The sequence below is a fragment of the Episyrphus balteatus genome, chromosome 1 (assembly GCF_945859705.1).
Source record: "Episyrphus balteatus chromosome 1, idEpiBalt1.1, whole genome shotgun sequence".
Classification (NCBI taxonomy): Eukaryota; Metazoa; Arthropoda; class Insecta; order Diptera; family Syrphidae; genus Episyrphus; species Episyrphus balteatus.
In genome coordinates, this window is record NC_079134.1 from 33,363,344 (window position 1) to 33,381,207 (window position 17,864).

General features: G+C 32.3%; 1 protein-coding gene across 1 annotated transcript; it reads right to left on the reverse strand.

The window, feature by feature from the left end:
• Window positions 1-15,203: 15,203 nt before the first annotated feature.
• Window positions 15,204-17,066, reverse strand: LOC129907659 (opsin Rh6). Its single transcript, XM_055983950.1, has 3 exons — window positions 16,075-17,066; window positions 15,480-15,757; window positions 15,204-15,417 (listed from the first exon to the last, which is right to left on the reverse strand). Exons 1-3 carry the CDS (start codon window positions 16,780-16,782, stop codon window positions 15,294-15,296), a joined length of 1,110 nt encoding a protein of 369 aa, XP_055839925.1. The 5' UTR covers window positions 16,783-17,066; the 3' UTR covers window positions 15,204-15,293.
• Window positions 17,067-17,864: the final 798 nt, after the last annotated feature.

The following is a 17,864-nucleotide window of genomic DNA, read 5'->3' on the forward strand; positions in this document are numbered from 1 at the left end:
ATCTCACCGTCAACGTTCATAGTGTCAATGCATAAAACATTGACTATCACACGATTGACACTATTGCGTATGTTGTCCTAAATTACGTTGACGTGCAGGTATGTCAACGTGACGTTTACTTAGCAGTGTCAACGCGTTGACTCGCAAAACTGTTGATCACACTGTTTGACACAAAGCAAAAATTTAAATTTTCCAAAAATATTTTGTAAAAAAAAAGCGGAGAAAATGAGATTTGAAAAAAGCTCTCATAGAAAAATTAAACGGAAATATGTTTGACATTGTTGCATTGTCTTTTTTAAGATAAGAGTCTCAAATGAATTCTAATAAGATTGTTGAACGAATACAAATTTAAAATTACTAAATTTGTGTCGAAAAATTAGAAAAATAAATAAAAAAGTTTCCACATTTGATTTTTAAAAAATCGAAAAAAAATCAACATGGCCACCTTCAAACGCTTATACCATAGGAACGCCGCACCCAATGTTAATGGTTATGGTCTTAAAATTTAGCTTAGAATATATAAATGGTTTTTGGTTTTTTGTCAAAAAAAAATTTTTTGCATCCAACATGGATGCCACAGCCATACCAAAATGTTTTTTTGTAAAAAAAAAACAAAAAGGTGAAATGAGAACCCCCCTCTCTCCAAAACGGTACACCATTCAAATAATCGTCCTACAAAAAATTTTCCCAATCCAACTTTCATCATATTTCTATAAAAAAAACAATGTCATTCTAAAACGATGACACGGTATTAAATTGTGCCGCGTCAACGCTGGGACAGGGTCATTGCGATGACACCCAGTCCTAAAACTCTGTCAACGCGTCCCAATGGCATTGACAGAGAGATTACACGGTCATCGAAAATAGTCAATGCGTTGACCCAAAAATGTGAGTCAACGCGAGTGTCATCGTACCCGTCAACGCAATGACAGCAGTTTTCGTTTACGATCACACGACGTGACACTCTTGGGACAGATTGTGACGTCATTTTTACGTCAGAGAGTCAACGCGTTGACCGATTTCGTTGACCGTGTAATCATAGCTTTAGAGCCGTTTTTTTAAAAAATTAATTTTTTATATATTAAAATTTCCTAACATTTGTCAAAAAAAAAATTGATATGCAATTTTGAATAAATAATTAATTTACACATAAAAACGAAATTTAAAAATTTTTCACCAACCCGTTTCCAAAAAATTGATTTTTCAAAAAAAAATTTTGAAATATTTTTTAAAAATCCAAAAATGTGTTTTTAGAAATATTAAAAAATTTTTTAAATAATGATTGTTTAAACGTTTCTGTATTAAAAATTTGGTCGAAATCTGTTTTGTCGTTTATGAGAAATTCATAAATCCAAAAAACCGTTCTATGGCAGGTACCGTTAATAACGGTACAAAAAATATTTTTTGTATTATCAAAGGCGGCTCTTATCAATAACAGTAAGCATAAAAAATTTAATCAAAATCGTTAGAGCCATTTTTGAAATAAATCAACTTTTCTGTTTCCGTTATATGACAGGTACCGTTAGTTTTGGTCCTAAAAAAAAAATTCAATTTCTCCTCTAGGGAATCACCCAATACTGTTAACTACCAAGTTTGAAGAAAATCGCTTCAGTAGTTTAGGCTGTAGCTCGAGGTTCTTACAGACAGACAGACAGACAGACAGACAGACAGAATTGCCGGACCCACTTTTTTGGCATTCTCCATCATCGTAATGTCATGTAAAACTGTTATCTCGAGTTCGATTTTTTTTACGAATCCTAAACTTGTCCTATATCGCAAGTAAAATCAGTGAAACCGCTGCTAAGGCTTGTTTATATTGATTTTTGGTACTATGGTTTGGTTGTTTGGACGTAACACTCTGGGTCGATGGATTGTTAAGATCAGGGTTAAAAAAAATATTTACATATTGCAAATAAAAAAAATTGCATTCACAAAAAAAAAAATTTATTGCGACTGAAAAATATTTGCATTAAAAAAAAATTTTATTACAATTGAAAAATATTAGCATTGAAAAAAAATATTTATTGCGATATTTTTAATCTTGCGTTAATATAATTTATTGCAAATGAAAAAAATATGGATTGAAAATAAAATTCTTATTGCGAATAAAAATATTTTATTGCAAGCAAATAATTTTCTGCATTGAAAAAAAATTTAATGCAAAATGTATGCATTAAATATTTTTTTTTAATACTCGTCCAATTTCATACAAATTTGACTTCTTGACCTTATTATTATCTTCAATATTATAGTTGAAAAAGTTTATGTATGGTCAAATAGCCAAAATTGTCAGAAATTCGACGCATTGAATTGCATTGAATTTTTTTTTCAATGCAAAAATTTTTTTATTTGCAATAAATATTTTTTTTTTAAATTTTTAATGGAAAGCAATTTCATTAAAAATAAAATGATTTTTTACAATCCTGGATTAGATACACTTGTAATGTTTGTTACTGGTGTAGCCGGTTTTTGGTATACCAGAGGTTGATGAGTGGTTAGATTTTGTAAAACACTCTGGAGCAAGTGATTAGAGACTACCTACCGGAACATGAAATATAACGCTTCGTTATAAGGTCAATAAAAAGCTAAGAAATGCTTTTTTAGTGGTGTAGGTCGAAGATAGGAAATTTTGTGATTTGTGATACTTAAGTGTCCAAAAAGTTGAAATATAAATGGCATTTCCTATGTAAAAATTGTAGCACCCTAATTTCCAAGAACTAAGGAGATGCTTTAAAATTGACTCTCACAATTTCAACGATCTTGAAATAATTTCGTACAATTCTTTTTGAACCGTATCGCCCCTTTACTGAACCGCGACTGTTTTTGACCAGAAGTGCTAGTAAATTTACATTTAACAAAGCTTAATATTGGAATTTCCCTTTTCATCACATTCAAAATTCCTGCAGGGTTGCTGTTCTTTTGCTTTTGGTTCAGTCTCAATCTCAAGGCTCACAATTTGGTTTGCATCAGGACAACCGTAGCAATTGAGGCTCCAAGCTGATGGAAAAAAATCAACTTGGCTTGTAATACAGCCCTGGTGCGTACATACAATTGAACCTCACCTCGACGACGATGATTGTGGAACATTTTGAGACAGCTTGTCGATTGTTCAGGGAAATTGTTTAATGATTGCTCTGCGGTCACGTCTTTCAGGTGGCTTTTTGGCAATTTCAATTTTACCTCTGTGTGTCAACCGACCCCCACCAAGAAAAAAGGGTGTCGTCCAGTATATATGTCTTGCAAGTTGCTTTTTCTTTATTTTTCATTTTACATGTAACTTGAGTATGGAGCTGGCGCAGATGATTGACAGGGAAGCAAGACGAAATCGATATTCATACTTACCGACTGATGCAGCCGGGCTTACTTTACATGCGCAACAACCAGGGGCAAATTGTTTATTGTTCAATTGCATTGTAATTTCTTACCGAACAAAAAAAAATAAGAAGAGTCTTTAAGTGAGATGGCAATTCTGTGGAATTTATGACCTCCATCAATTGAATTGAATAGCGGTTGTTGGTGAATAAATCATCTCTGATATGATGATGATGATGATGGGGATTGGGCGAGAAGTGCAATTGCACATGCTCGCACGATGTTAATCTCAGAGAAGCCACAATTCAGCGAAGTACTGTCAATGTAAAGGAGAAGAAAAAAAATGAGAATAAATTCGTCAACAGCACCAAAGCGGATAATTGGAAGCGTTTTACTGGATGACATCTGGTTATCAGCCGTTGAAAGTTCACTTCATCCATAAAAGAGACACAGAGGATGAGGATATAATAATAATTATGTGGATTTAAGGGGTTTTTCATGTTTTTTTTTTTCTTTTTTCGTTTTTTGACAAGAATAAGATGTGCATTATATCTTCTCGCAGACTCAAACTCAGATATCAGTTAGCATCTGTTTAATTTTTGCAGAATGATTCTGTGCCAGTGTGACATTCATACTTGTACATTTGACAAACAAAAAAATCTGTTCAACAGATTGCGTTTTTGCTAAATGCAATATATTTAGTATGTTATTTTTCGGGAAGCCACCCAAAGGAGTTCTGAGAATTGTTAGGGATTTTCTGGTAATCGTTGTGTTTATTGTGAGAAAAAAATGTCAAATAAGTTTTTTTTTTTTCTGTTTTATGGTGACTTTGAACTGGTTTCTGTTGTGACATTTAATTTGCGATGAACACATTTTGTCAGCATGCGTCAACATAATTTCAGAGTTTTTTGTATAAGAACTTTATGGATATAATTTAGAATTTTGATATGACAAGAGTGACAAGAGCATCTGAAGGATCCTTAAGTGCCACTTAGAATAAAAGAAATCTAGCAATCATGATGAATTGTAATTGTAATTGTAATTGTAATTGTAATTGTAATTGTAATTGTAATTGTAATTGTAATTGTAATTGTAATTGTAATTGTAATTGTAATTGTAATTGTAATTGTAATTGTAATTGTAATTGTAATTGTAATTGTAATTGTAATTGTAATTGTAATTGTAATTGTAATTGTAATTGTAATTGTAATTGTAATTGTAATTGTAATTGTAATTGTAATTGTAATTGTAATTGTAATTGTAATTGTAATTGTAATTGTAATTGTAATTGTAATTGTAATTGTAATTGTAATTGTAATTGTAATTGTAATTGTAATTGTAATTGTAATTGTAATTGTAATTGTAATTGTAATTGTAATTGTAATTGTAATTGTAATTGTAATTGTAATTGTAATTGTAATTGTAATTGTAATTGTAATTGTAATTGTAATTGTAATTGTAATTGTAATTGTAATTGTAATTGTAATTGTAATTGTAATTGTAATTGTAATTGTAATTGTAATTGTAATTGTAATTGTAATTGTAATTGTAATTGTAATTGTAATTGTAATTGTAATAGTAATTGTAATTGTAATTGTAATTGATCCGTTTTCAAGAAAATTTACATTTAGAGCAAACAAAATCAAAAAAATATGATTTTTTTTTAATTTGGTTGGTTTTAATAAGTGTTTGTAAAACATTTCATTGCAAAATGTTCCCCTTTATGAAAAATTTCAAGAATATGGTTCATTAAACATCAATTTCCTGACGATCCACAAAATTGAGTTTTAACATGCCTATATTATTCGAAATTAAAAGACGACCATAAAAGACTTTATACCTACACTCAAAACATATGAAACTCAATACTCAAAAAGACAAGTCGACTTTGCCGCCGCCGCTTCTGTTTGAAATGTGTGTTTCAAAGGAAACACACACAAATTTAATAATAGAAAGGAAAGCGTTAAAGTACAAATTAAAGGATTACTTTATTTCAGAGTGCTTGTGACATGCACAGAACAGTTTATTCAACTTCTATTATAGTATCTCTCCCAGTGTGTGATCCCAATTAGTTCACACCAAAAACATGCCACATGACTCAGAAAGATGTGCCGCCACGCAGTATTGAAATAAGAAAATATGTTGAACAAAAAAAAACAACAAAACAATGTGTGACAATAGGCGTGACTATTGCAATTGCAATTTCTGGAGAAAATCCCAAAACGAATTTAAAATGTGAAATAATTCACATATGGATAACAGATTGCCAAATAGGAGCATTGAATGCTTTTTTGTAAATTGTAAGTAAATTCGTATTTTGAATAAGATAAAACGACCTTGACTGACATCATGAACGAAAAGTATGATGTTAACAGATTTTTTGAAAAACAAAGCGAAAAAAAAGATGTTTTCTAGTGAAGGAATTACTTTGCGCATCTTGAAAAAAACAAAGATTTTGAGATAGAGCAACCAGATGTGCCGTTTAGTCACTATTCGACCACCAGGGTGCATGAGGAAGGAATGTCTTTGTTTTAACTATCGGAATAAGCAAGAAAGATTGCTTAGAGGTGTTTTGTAAAATTCCGAATTAGCGGGCCTACAATACTTGATTTTTTAAACCATTGAATTAAAACCGAGATTTGATGCCTTATTCTAAACAATTCCTCCGACTAAACTCTTTTTAACTCAAATAAAAACGTTACCTAATTATGTGCATGCGATATCATCAATATGCCGCCCTCAAACCATTATTAATTCTCAAGCCGAAAATTCCACTAATGGGCAAAACTGAAAATGAAGAAACTTGCGGGAGTATATTTACCAAGAAAAGAAGAAAGCGAATAACCTTCTCATGGTCATGCATTTAACTGCTAGTTGGAGTCTGTTTTTAGGGCCCACGGGGAGTCTTTTTTCTTTTTTTTGTTTAGTTCCATTTATCACCAATCCTGAGAACTCCAATAAGCGAGACGGCGAGAGTTATAATCCTTAACTTAGACATATCTATACAAAATATGGAGCTCTCTGTTTTAAGGGCAATTACTATTACTACCCCGCCGAGGACGAAGACGCGATGAAACAACGAAGACGTAAATCGTGGGTTGAAAATTAATTGGGAATTTTACTCAAATTACAGGTTCTCTCTCGCGAGTCCAAAACGTTAAACTGATGATTGTGTTGTTTTTAATGCATTATGTATGGGTTTGAATGGTTTGAGTTTGGTGTGCCTCATTAAGATGAAATGAAGTGAATAGTTTCCTTTTTGATTTTTTTTGAAAATTAAAAAAAAAATATCTACTCTAACGGTATTCATTTAGTTAAAATCATCACGTGTAAGAATTCGTTGAGGATAGGTTTGGAAAAAAAGAAAAAGTATAGATTAAGATATATTCTTGGAAAAGGATCCAATAAAAAAGAAAAAAAGATTATTATAGATAAATGGAAGAGGAGTGACCCCATTCGAGGGAGTAAACTTGCTATTTCAAGTCAGGTGGTATCGTTTAAAGGCGAAAAAAGTCATGGATCGGTGCTGTTTTTTTTTTTTAACTTAAATCACTCGCTGAATTCCTTAAAGCTTCATTAAAAGTAGAAATATAGACCAAAAGCCAATATTAGGAAAGAGTTGCCGTAACTCGACTCTTTATATGAAAGCAGTTTCGGAGACCAGCCATGGAATTTATATTTCCAGTTTGAAAGATTATCTCATCTGAAAAACAGCGTTGAAGAGTCTTCAATAGTTTGAAAAAAAAAATTCAGATTTTCTTCACCAGGATTTTTATAAACGGATAGCGGTACAAAGACTACACCAACCTGTGACTCTTCGAAGACAAAAGCATTCTTCCCTCTTTATGGGCAATATTAAAGATAGCTGAAACCTTGTTCATGTTGGTAGGTATGTCGTAATTCCTGAAAAGTCTGGCTTGTATAAGCAGCCGGATCAGATATTTCTTCCAGCTCGCAAAACATGCATTCCGTACTTTCTGGTATATTCTGGGCGCAATTTTTCTTTGGGCTCAAAATAAATTCTGACTTCAAACTTTGGTTTTCTGAATTCTGCTTTTTTCAAGAAAATTCTGTTTTTTTCAAAATTCTGCCTTTTTATATTCTGTCTTTCAAAATTCTGCTTTTTAAAATTCAGCTTTTCAAAATTCTGCCATAGCTTATGCGTTTACTAATAAAAATACACCTTATTGATGTACATAATTTAAGCTTTTTACTTTCTTAACCGTCTACAAGACTGACTTTCTTATAACCCATATCTATATACCGTTGAAAACAAATCAGAAACGCTGTTGGGTGATGAAAAATATTCCTTTTCTTATTCAAATTTTTGAATATTAATTTCTATTCGAAGATATTGGGCACGTTCAGGAAATATTAGGGACTAAATATTTAGGCAACGTCATTTTCTGAACGGAAATTTGAGTAAATTGACTAAATTAGTTTGGATACAACATTTTTGTCAAATTTCGAAATTTACTTGAGAATTTTACAAATCGCGTGGGGCAGACACCAAATTTCACTTTACTTTAATAAATCATATTATTAATTACTACCGATAATGCACTTTTTACTCGTTTTTCACACAAATAAATTTAATTCTGTTATAATCAAAAATAATCATCTGTCATGTTGACAAAAAAAAAAACTTTCCTAAATATTTAGGGAAAATTTTCTTGCCTAACTTTCCAGTCAGCTTTCCAATAAAATTACCTAAATTGGAAGGATTTTTTTTGACAGTTGACCAATCAGAGCCCGAGAAATTACCTAAATATTTAGTGCCTAACGTTTCTGAACCTGCCCATTTATCATTATTGATTTATCAAAAAAAAAATGATACTACAAAAAATTGACATAGTACTCGTAAGTAAGTCATCTCAAATAAGTAGCAAATTTTGCGAGCTGATGATTTTACAAAATTCTGCAAAAAATTAAAAAAGGGTTTGGAAAATGTTAAAAATCGGGCGGTTTTTAACATTTTCCAAACACAATTATGAAAAGCAGAATTTTGAACAACAGAATTTTAAAAAGCAGGATTTTGAAAGCAGAATTTAGACAAAAGAATTTTAACACCGGCATTATTTTGACCCCAACCCTTATTCTTTGCTTCTTTCTTGCGTTTTGTTTTGACCAAGCTTAGAATGCATTCTTTAGCCTTCCTACCACTGCTTTCACTTCATTCATCACAATGTTTCACTGTCGCGTTGAAGTTGTCCTTAGAAGTTACTAGTAGTGACTTCGTTTTTAGTTACCAAGTTTGGTGACAGCTTCTACCAATATCATTAGCGGCTTCTTTAACCGTTTCGGACCCAGCGTTACCCTCATGTAAAATATTTTTAAAAATTCGTAAAAAAATATTCTATTAAATAATTTTTTAGGTTTCGATGGCTTAATTGAAAGATAATGATGTCTTGTTACTGGATTATTACAAAAAGTTAATATATCATACCTTTAATTTTTTTATCGAAAAGGGGACTGAAATTCACATTTTTATCTTTTTTTGCAATTTTTTTTTTATATATGGTCATAATTTTGAAAAAAAGATATAAAAAATGTTAATACAGAAAGTATTTTGTTTTTTTGAGTTAGAAGAATTATTCTATTATTATTGTTCTATAAAAAATTATTTTCCCAGTTGCCCGACTTTTTTTGGTGGTCATAGGCGAGCATGTTACTTACATGTAAAAAGAGAGTAACACATTTGTTTTGCTATTTATTATTTTGAAAAATAACTTTTTGGTATTCACATTTCTTAGTTGTGATTTTTTTGACACGATAATACTGAAAAAAACATTTTTTACTACTCAACTGTGTAAACACTATGTTTAGGAACTCAGTACAGCACTTCAACGATATTCAGCTACAGAAAAGACTCCAAGCAATCAAGCCAGGTCCTGACACCTTCAAGAAAATCAACAGTGTTATCGGGAAGAAGCCTCCTATGCCAGTCATCATCACAACACCTAATGGCGAAGTTACAACTAGCGAAGATAAAGCGAAAGCGTTTGCCGACTATTTTGAAAATCACTTCAAGCCGAACCCGCCTTTGGACCCTGAGTTTTTAGAAGAAGTCAACACTTCAGTGCAACGCGCCAAAACTGTCACTGAGACCAGGCAATTCAGCGACAACAATATTGCCAGCGACCCCACAGACAACTCCGAGCTTACCAACCCAGATGAAATAAAGGAAATTCTACAAAGAAGCCATCAAAAGAAGTCAACAGGACCAGATAACATCTCTAATTTTATTCTTAAAAGAATACCTCATTCAGCGATAATTTTCTTGGCAATTATCTTAAACAACTGTGTTGTCAATTGCTACTTTCCCAGCAAATGGAAAAAAGCTAAAGTCGTGGCCATACCAAAGAAGGAAAACAACAAGGACGTCTCTGGATATAGGCCCATTTCACTTCTAAGCAATATGAGCAAGATACTCGAGGAGCTAATACTTAGGCGGCTGAAATCTTTTTGCAGCGACAACTGCATAGTGCCAGATATGCAGTTTGGATTCCGTCAAAAGCACTCTACACTCCATCCACTCCTAAAACTCCAACACGATGTTGCCGCCTCCCTAAACGGAAACCAAGTCACTGTCGGATGTTTTCTCGACATAGAAAAAGCATTTGACAGTGTCTGGATTGAAGGACTTATTCACAAACTATTCCAGCTGTGATTTCCAATTTCACTAATCAAAATTATTTACAGCTTTCTTCATTCCAGATCGTTCTTTGTACAATTAGGAAACAGCCAATCAACAATGAGGACAATCAATGCCGGAGTTGCACAAGGATCGAAGCTAGGACCATTCCTCTTCAACATTTACACATCCGATCAGCCCCAACCAGAATTAGCTCAGAATCTCTTGTTTGCAGACGACTCTCTCACGTACGCGAAGTCGAAGTCACCCATATTAGCCGCAAGGAAAGTGGAAGCCGACATAAGACAACTTTACGAGTTTTATAAGCGCTGGGGCTTCAAAATCAACACAGCCAAATCGGAACTAATATGCTTTAGACGACCAGCCACCCCAGGAAATCCTAGAATACGCTCAGCCAGGAACTGCAGGAACATCAAGATAAGCCTTCCCGATGGAACACAAATTTCAGCAAAAAATAACGTCAAATATCTGGGAATACAATTCGATGAGAAGAACCGATTTAACCCTCAAGCAGCAGCCGTTTTGAAAAAAGCCAATTTCGCCTTTCATCGCATTCATCCGCTTATGCGGAAAAGAAACGGACTCAGCCAAAAGACAAAGCTTCTCCTGTACAAGCAGCTCATCAGGCCTATCATCACCTACTGTTTTCCTATCTGGTTCACGGTGACAAAATCCCATCTAAACAAGTTAGCAATACTGGAGAGGAAGATCTTAAGGATCTGTACAGGCATGCACTACGACAGGATACGCAGGAAACACGTCAGCAACAAGAGACTGTATGAAGAAGCCAAAATTATAAAACTCGACAAATATCTTATCCAATCAAGCAGAAGATGCCTACAGAACCTGAGCAATCATCCAAACCCAATAATAGGAAGAGTAATAAACCAGCCAAGACATCCTAACCAGCGGTACCTAGAAGCTAAGGAACTTTTGGATGAGGATCTTATATCAACCAACGACGAAGAGAACATACCCTTCTACGCTGATCCTGGATCAGCTCACTATCGTGGCTGAAAGCCTCACCTCTCCCTAATCCAACCTTTACAATGACAACCAGACCTGAACAACCCGAGTTAAGAAGCTGCCAACAGAATTAATATTTAAAACAAACACAATGACAATTAACTGTAAATTTAGCTTAAAAAAAAAAACAATGTAAAAACGTTAGGCCCCTTTTGTGCCAACATATTACTAATATAATCAATGTACATTTTTAGATTACTAGCTTTAAGCAAATTGTATATATAATAACTGTTCAATAAAAATATCGTTAAATCGTTAAATCGTATCATTTGTTTTGCTATTTATTATTTTGAAAAATAACTTTTTGGTATTCACATTTCTTAGTTGTGATTTTTTTGACACGATAATACTGAAAAAAACATTTTTTACTATTTATTTTCATAACTTGGGTTCGAAACGGTAAAACTGGATGCCAAAGGGAAGTCGATCTGAGTTTCATTGCCATTACTCCTATAAGTGCATTTTTATTATTTCCCAATGTAAACCAAAAATATAATAGCTCACTCCTTAAAAATCGGTCACCGACTTTTTGGTTGAGTTCCAAGTTTCTTTTTCCGATTAAGTCACTAATGACACTAATAAGAACTGGTTGTTTAGAAACCTGTTCTGAGCATTTTTGAGTTTCAAAAATTTCCTCCCACCTGATCATCAAATTAATCCTCAAAAGACTCTCATTTATCAATTCATTTATCTTATTTATATTTTCTTTAAAACCCTAATTGTCGACTTAATCTATTTTTTTTCTGATCCATCTTGCATCCATTAGCAATCTATCCATGTCTTATATAACCTGCTATTTAAAATGCATTTTGTATTTTTTTTTTCTCAATTCCAAACTCGTTTTAACAAAACGAAAAAAAAAAATATATAAAACAAATCCCTTTTGGCTGCTGATACGGTACGTAACATGATCCTTATTCACTTTCCAGATGATCGACATCAATGTTGTTCGGTTACTTCTTGGTCATATCAAATAAGTGTTCAAATAACGATCACCTGAATTACATTTTTCTTACGCATCACCAGAACATCACAGCACACCACGACCACTCTAATCCGAGAAGTTTTTCTCCTCTTGATAAAATGTCAATTCGGTGTTTTGTTCACTTGACGGGTTGGTTATCCCTTTAAAGGATCAGTCGTTCCAGACAGGCAAAGAAAAATTAAAAAAAAAATGTTGCAACGTTGAGTCATTTTATTTTGTTGTTGTAATGTTTAAAGTGTGATTTGAACGTTGCATCATCGAAAATTCTTAAAGGAATCCATATTATGATGGAATCTACAACTAAAGTAACAAAAACTGAAACATCCTTATACGGTTTGGAGAATTTAATTCCGATCCGATGCCATTATCCTCCGAGTGTTATGCTATGGTGCAGGTGTCTCGTATTACCATCAGGAGGCTGAAGAGTGTTGTGCATAAGATGCCAAAGGGTGTTATAGTACAAATAAATCTATACCTTCTTTCAACCTAACCTACCTGAGAATATTGTGGTCCTAAATTTTGAGGTGATGTATGCAGTTGCAATATTCACAAAAGCAAAGACTTATGATGCAAGTCAAGTGTTGAAAAACATCGCTTCAATGTATCCTTAATCTGAGAATCTTGACATCTGCAAACAAAAGTGCATCAAAATTATTTGTGCATTATTCTCAGGATATTGTTACTTTTTTTTTTGTTTTTTCGTCTTTTTGGTCATGGAATTGTTTTTTTTTTTTGTTTCTTTTTTTTTTTTTATTTGGACTTTTGTGAAGTTTTTTATCGCCTTGAAATTTAACAATTGGTAATTGCTGGCTTATTACACAACACTTGATTGAGGGGGTTCTATTGTCCTTGGAAGAGTCTTTTTATATTTTAGATATACCTATTTGTTGATGTCCTGTGAAGTGGAAGTTAATTGGATTTTGAGAACAAATGATGATTTGCTACTACATAGATTCAAAAGAATTCAAGATTATTTATTTTATTTTTGTTTCATAGAAATGGTTGGACCGTTATTTTGATAGAATTTATTTTCCTTGGATTTTGGATATAAGACACTGTGAGTTACATCGATGTTTTGAGGGAGTACATATTTCGTTTAAAGTAAGCAGCAAAAATGTTACTTGATCAAAAATTTTTTGACGTGATAACGTCTTATAAATCGATGAACAATGGCAGCCACCACAAAAAAGTGACGCCATTTTCGAACGTTACACTCTCGCACTTTTGCATGCGGCAAAATATTTAAATTCATAGAATTAAAAATAAACTATGTATTAGAGATACAAAAATCTTCTATAGCTTATTTGAAAGATAATAACCTAAAGCTTAATCCATAAGAAGGATTTTTAAAAATTCCGTCATTTAATAGGGTAAACAGGGGTAAAACGGAAAGATGAAATTTTAGCTAAAATCTAAACGCGAAGTCGTAGAGAATTGATTGATTTTTTTTTGCTATAGATAGATGAGATTAATTTAAGAATAACTGCATTTAAGGAAAAATTCTAAAAAATTTTGAAACTAAGCTATAACGTTTTGTTTGAAAGTTGTACACGTGTTGGGGCTATGACAAAATGATGATTTTGGGTAAAGGAAATTTTTTTTGACAATTGTAAAGATGCCAGATGAAAAATGAGGGAAAATAAAATTAGGAGTCTGATACGGATTTTTTTCCAACACTCTGCGTTTCGAAATATGAATTTTTGAAAAACACCTTGTTTTTTAGGGGTATTTTTGGGTAGTTTTTGATTTTTAGCTTTTTTTTGGAGTGTTCAAAAAATCTCAAGCTTATAGGATAGGATAGGAAAAATTGTAATCGTTTAGTGAGTTTTGATTGAATAACGGAAGAAACTAGTTTTTAAAAAACACGTTTTTTGACCGTTTTTAACCGATTTTCATCGTTTTTTATTTTTATCTTTTTTTCTTCAATAGATACAGGAATAAAGTATATGGAGTAATGATAGACCATGACTACGACTATATGTGTCCGAAGTTTCAATCATTTTCGTAAACACAATTTTAAGATAACGGTAAAATAAATTTTTATGAGCATCCTGATACAATTACCTCTATTTGGTATATCACACATAACGGTAGACTAACTACAAGCTACACAATGTTAAATCAAGAAACTTGCGAAAAACCTCAAAACACCAGTGGAGATATGTTGCCCCCCGAACAGCCACCAGTGTGGGAAGTACCGTAATCTCAGTCTGGAAATTCGACATGGTTGACTTTAAAACATTCTTACTTCTCTTGTAGGCATCTTTGAAATGAGATTGATACGTCATACGAAATGTGAAATAATAAGCTTTCACATGGTATATATTTTGTATAGGTTGTCAAACAAAAAAATTGATTCCATAGCCTGAGAACATAAAAATAAATGTTTTTTTTTTGCTTTTTTTAATGAAATTTGATCGAGTTCAAAAAATTCTAGCTCTTTTTGTAGATGTCTCATAGACCTGATCGATATACATATTTTGAGCTAAGACAATAAGTTTTCAGATGGTATAAAATTTTTTTATAGGTTGTTAGTGAAAAAAATGGAATTAAGGACGTGAGAAGATAAAAATTCATGTTTTTTTTGCTTTTTTTTATGAAAATGATTGTTTTCAATAAATTATTTTTATACTTTTTGCGCATTGTTAAAATTTAAAAATGGTTTTATTCTTAAGAAGAAATACTTGGCTTTTAAATTGCATAATTTTTTTTTGTAAGCTTTTAAAATAAAAAAATTAATATAATGAGAAAATAAAAAGGTATTTTTTTTTTAGCTTTTTCTTTTAAATTATGATTGTTTGAAAAAAGTAAACGCTTCTTATTGACTCATTTTAAACAAAAACACACAACCTGTTTTTTGACGACGTTATCACGTAAAATCATCGTCCGTAAACAGGCTTTACAGACAACCTCTTTTTTTTTTTAAATAAAATGATATCAAAGTAAAAAAATATAGGTATTAAAAAAAAATTCTTTACCTACCTAAAAAACACTTAATTTTACACCGATTCCGCATGATTTCAATTTTCGTATTAATTTTCAAAACACCGTAAATCTCATATAATTTCGGAACTTATGTGCGATCGAATGTAAAAACTTTACTTTATTTCGAGGCAACGTGACGAATAATATGGTGGAGGGTATGGAAATTTTTTTTTTCGATAGCATATGAGTAATATTTTTCTCAGCAATAGAAAAAAATACATTTTATGATCACATCGTCGATTTTATTATCTATATATAAGTGGAACAATATACCTAATTTAAATTACTTAAACTTAAACAATTGATTATTATTATTAAAAATAATCAAAATTAAGCTGTACTTTCTGTCATTTCCGTAGTTGCCTGAGTCTTGGTATCTTGAGCAGTACTTGGTGGATCTGCGCAAATCAGCCATGGCATTTTTTCTCTAAGTACTTGTTTGTATTTTGGATGACTATAAAATTTTTAAAATTTATTATTATAGGTAATTTTGCAAATATTTTTGTTACTATTTACCTTAATCCATAAACAATTGGATTGCAAACAGAATTTGCCTTTGCAAACACTGATCCGCAAATAGTGCTCAAAGGTGATAAACTCAATGAATTGAAGATTCCTGCGTAGTTGATAATCGAATAGGGTGTCCATGCAACAAACCACAATGCAATTGTACACAAAGCTACTTTGGCAAGCTTAATTTCAACAGATTTCGCTTTGTCACCTTCATTACGAAGAGATTGGACATTCATTTTCTTAGCTTGTTCGCGCATAGCAGCTTCATGAACTCGGACAGCCTGAAAATATTTTTTTAATTTTTAATAAAGAGTTACAAGTATTTTCAATTGTCAAAACAAAGCATTTACAACCAGAACAAAATCTTTAAAAATAAAAAAAAAAAAAAAAAATGACGCCCAACGCTTTAAACCAAAGAAAGGTTTATGTCAAAAACCGTCTTTTTTCGTTCGATAACCTGTTTAAGCTGCAAAATCTACCCTTCTTTTCTCATAGAAGGAGCTTTAGCGCCACTTACTATAAAAAAAATAGAGTATTGCAAGTTTTCGAACGGTTTTGAACACAAGAAACACGCTCAAGAAAATCTTCAAAAACATACCTTCAAGATATGATAGTAAGAGTAAATGATGAGTGTCAATGGGATAGCATAGGCCCATGTTGAGTAAACCAGAATGTACGACCTATTAAACCAATCCTTAGCAAAGTAGTCAGTTCCGCATGCAGTCATGTTTCCTTCAGGAACATATCGATTCCATCCAAACAATGGCACAACAGCCCAGCATCCACAAACGGTCCATATAAACGCCAACCTTAGAATTGCACCTTTAATATTCAATGGAGCCTTTGTGATACCCTTAACAATAACATTGTATCGATCCAAAGCAATCATTGTCATAGTCCATATCGAAACACAACCAAACAGCGATCCAAAAAGTCCATATAATTCACACAAAAACGGTCCCAATATCCAAGTTCCATAGAATCCATTCAAAACAACTGGTGGAAACATTGTAAACATCATGCAGAAATCCGATACAGCCAAGTTGACAACAAACAAATTTGATGGAGTTCGAAGAGTTTTCGCCGATGTAAAAACATAAATCACAACAAAATTACCCGTTAACGACATTACACCGAGCACTGATATCACAAAACCAATGATACCAAACCACATGGGTTCCATTGGCGGATATTGATACCAATAGCTGTCGATCATGTGGAATATTTCCGCTGGCACACTTTCGGCCAGGGAAATATTCCTCCTGTCGTTGAATCTTTTGAATTCAGGGTAACCGTAGTTGTCCATGTTTGCGGCGATTGTTTATGTTTTTATATTAGAGCACAAAATAAAAACATGAATTACTAACTTTTCATATCCGAAATATAAATTTAAATAAAATAAGGACGATACACTTAAGTGAAGGTTTTTTGTGAATATTGTTTACGGCTTTGACACCGCTTTTCGTTTGAATGAATTTGTGAAATCTTCATTCTTTTATAAGTGACATTTCGACAGGATATTAAATCTAATTATGAACTAATTAGATAAATTAACTTATATTCTGGGATTACCAGAAGGACTCAGTCAAGCGTGAAGAATTATTTTTTTGTTTATTATGTAAGAGGATAACATTAAATTTGTTAGGGAACTACGTTTTTCAAGTGCGTTTCAGTTCTAAACAGAATTTTTGCGAAAGTTACATTTTCTGAAGGTTCCCATTTATGGTTCTGGTGGCTATCTTAGGGATTTTGCCTTAAGGCTATATTATATAGTTTTTATTTATTGTTGCAATTATATCCACTGTGAAGAAAAGGTCACAAGTTTACAGGAAATTTGGGAAACAAAATATGAGAAGAAAATATATTTTCAAAAATTGCGAATTTTTGTAACTAGCTTATAAAATGTGAGTTTTTGACATACATTTTTTACTCAAATCATAGACTATAACGTTTTCCACAAAATAGCTGAAGATATACTTTAGTAACCCTTATCGTTTTAAAAGTAGTGAAAAAAGGGGTTCTTAAGCTCATTGATAACTGAAAACGAATAGTTTTTGGGAGATTTGGTTGCTGAGTTATTTTCACCCAAACAATTTTTTTTTGGAAGTTGTACCTACTTCGTTTGCAGTGTTGGGGTATAAAAATTCATTTTTTGAAAAGAAATGTCAAGTAGCACCATCTAGTGCTCATAATTGTAAAAAAGTTCTGCTATGGTATTAAGGAGATGTCTGCGGACCAAAGTCTCGAAATAAGTTTAAGATATGAGTTCATAATCAACGGGTTATGTATTCGGTTAATAAATTACATATTTTTATTATTTTTTGAAGTGAAAACTTCTTTAGTATCGTAGTGATTTGAAAGATGATGAAACGAAATAGCGACAGGAAA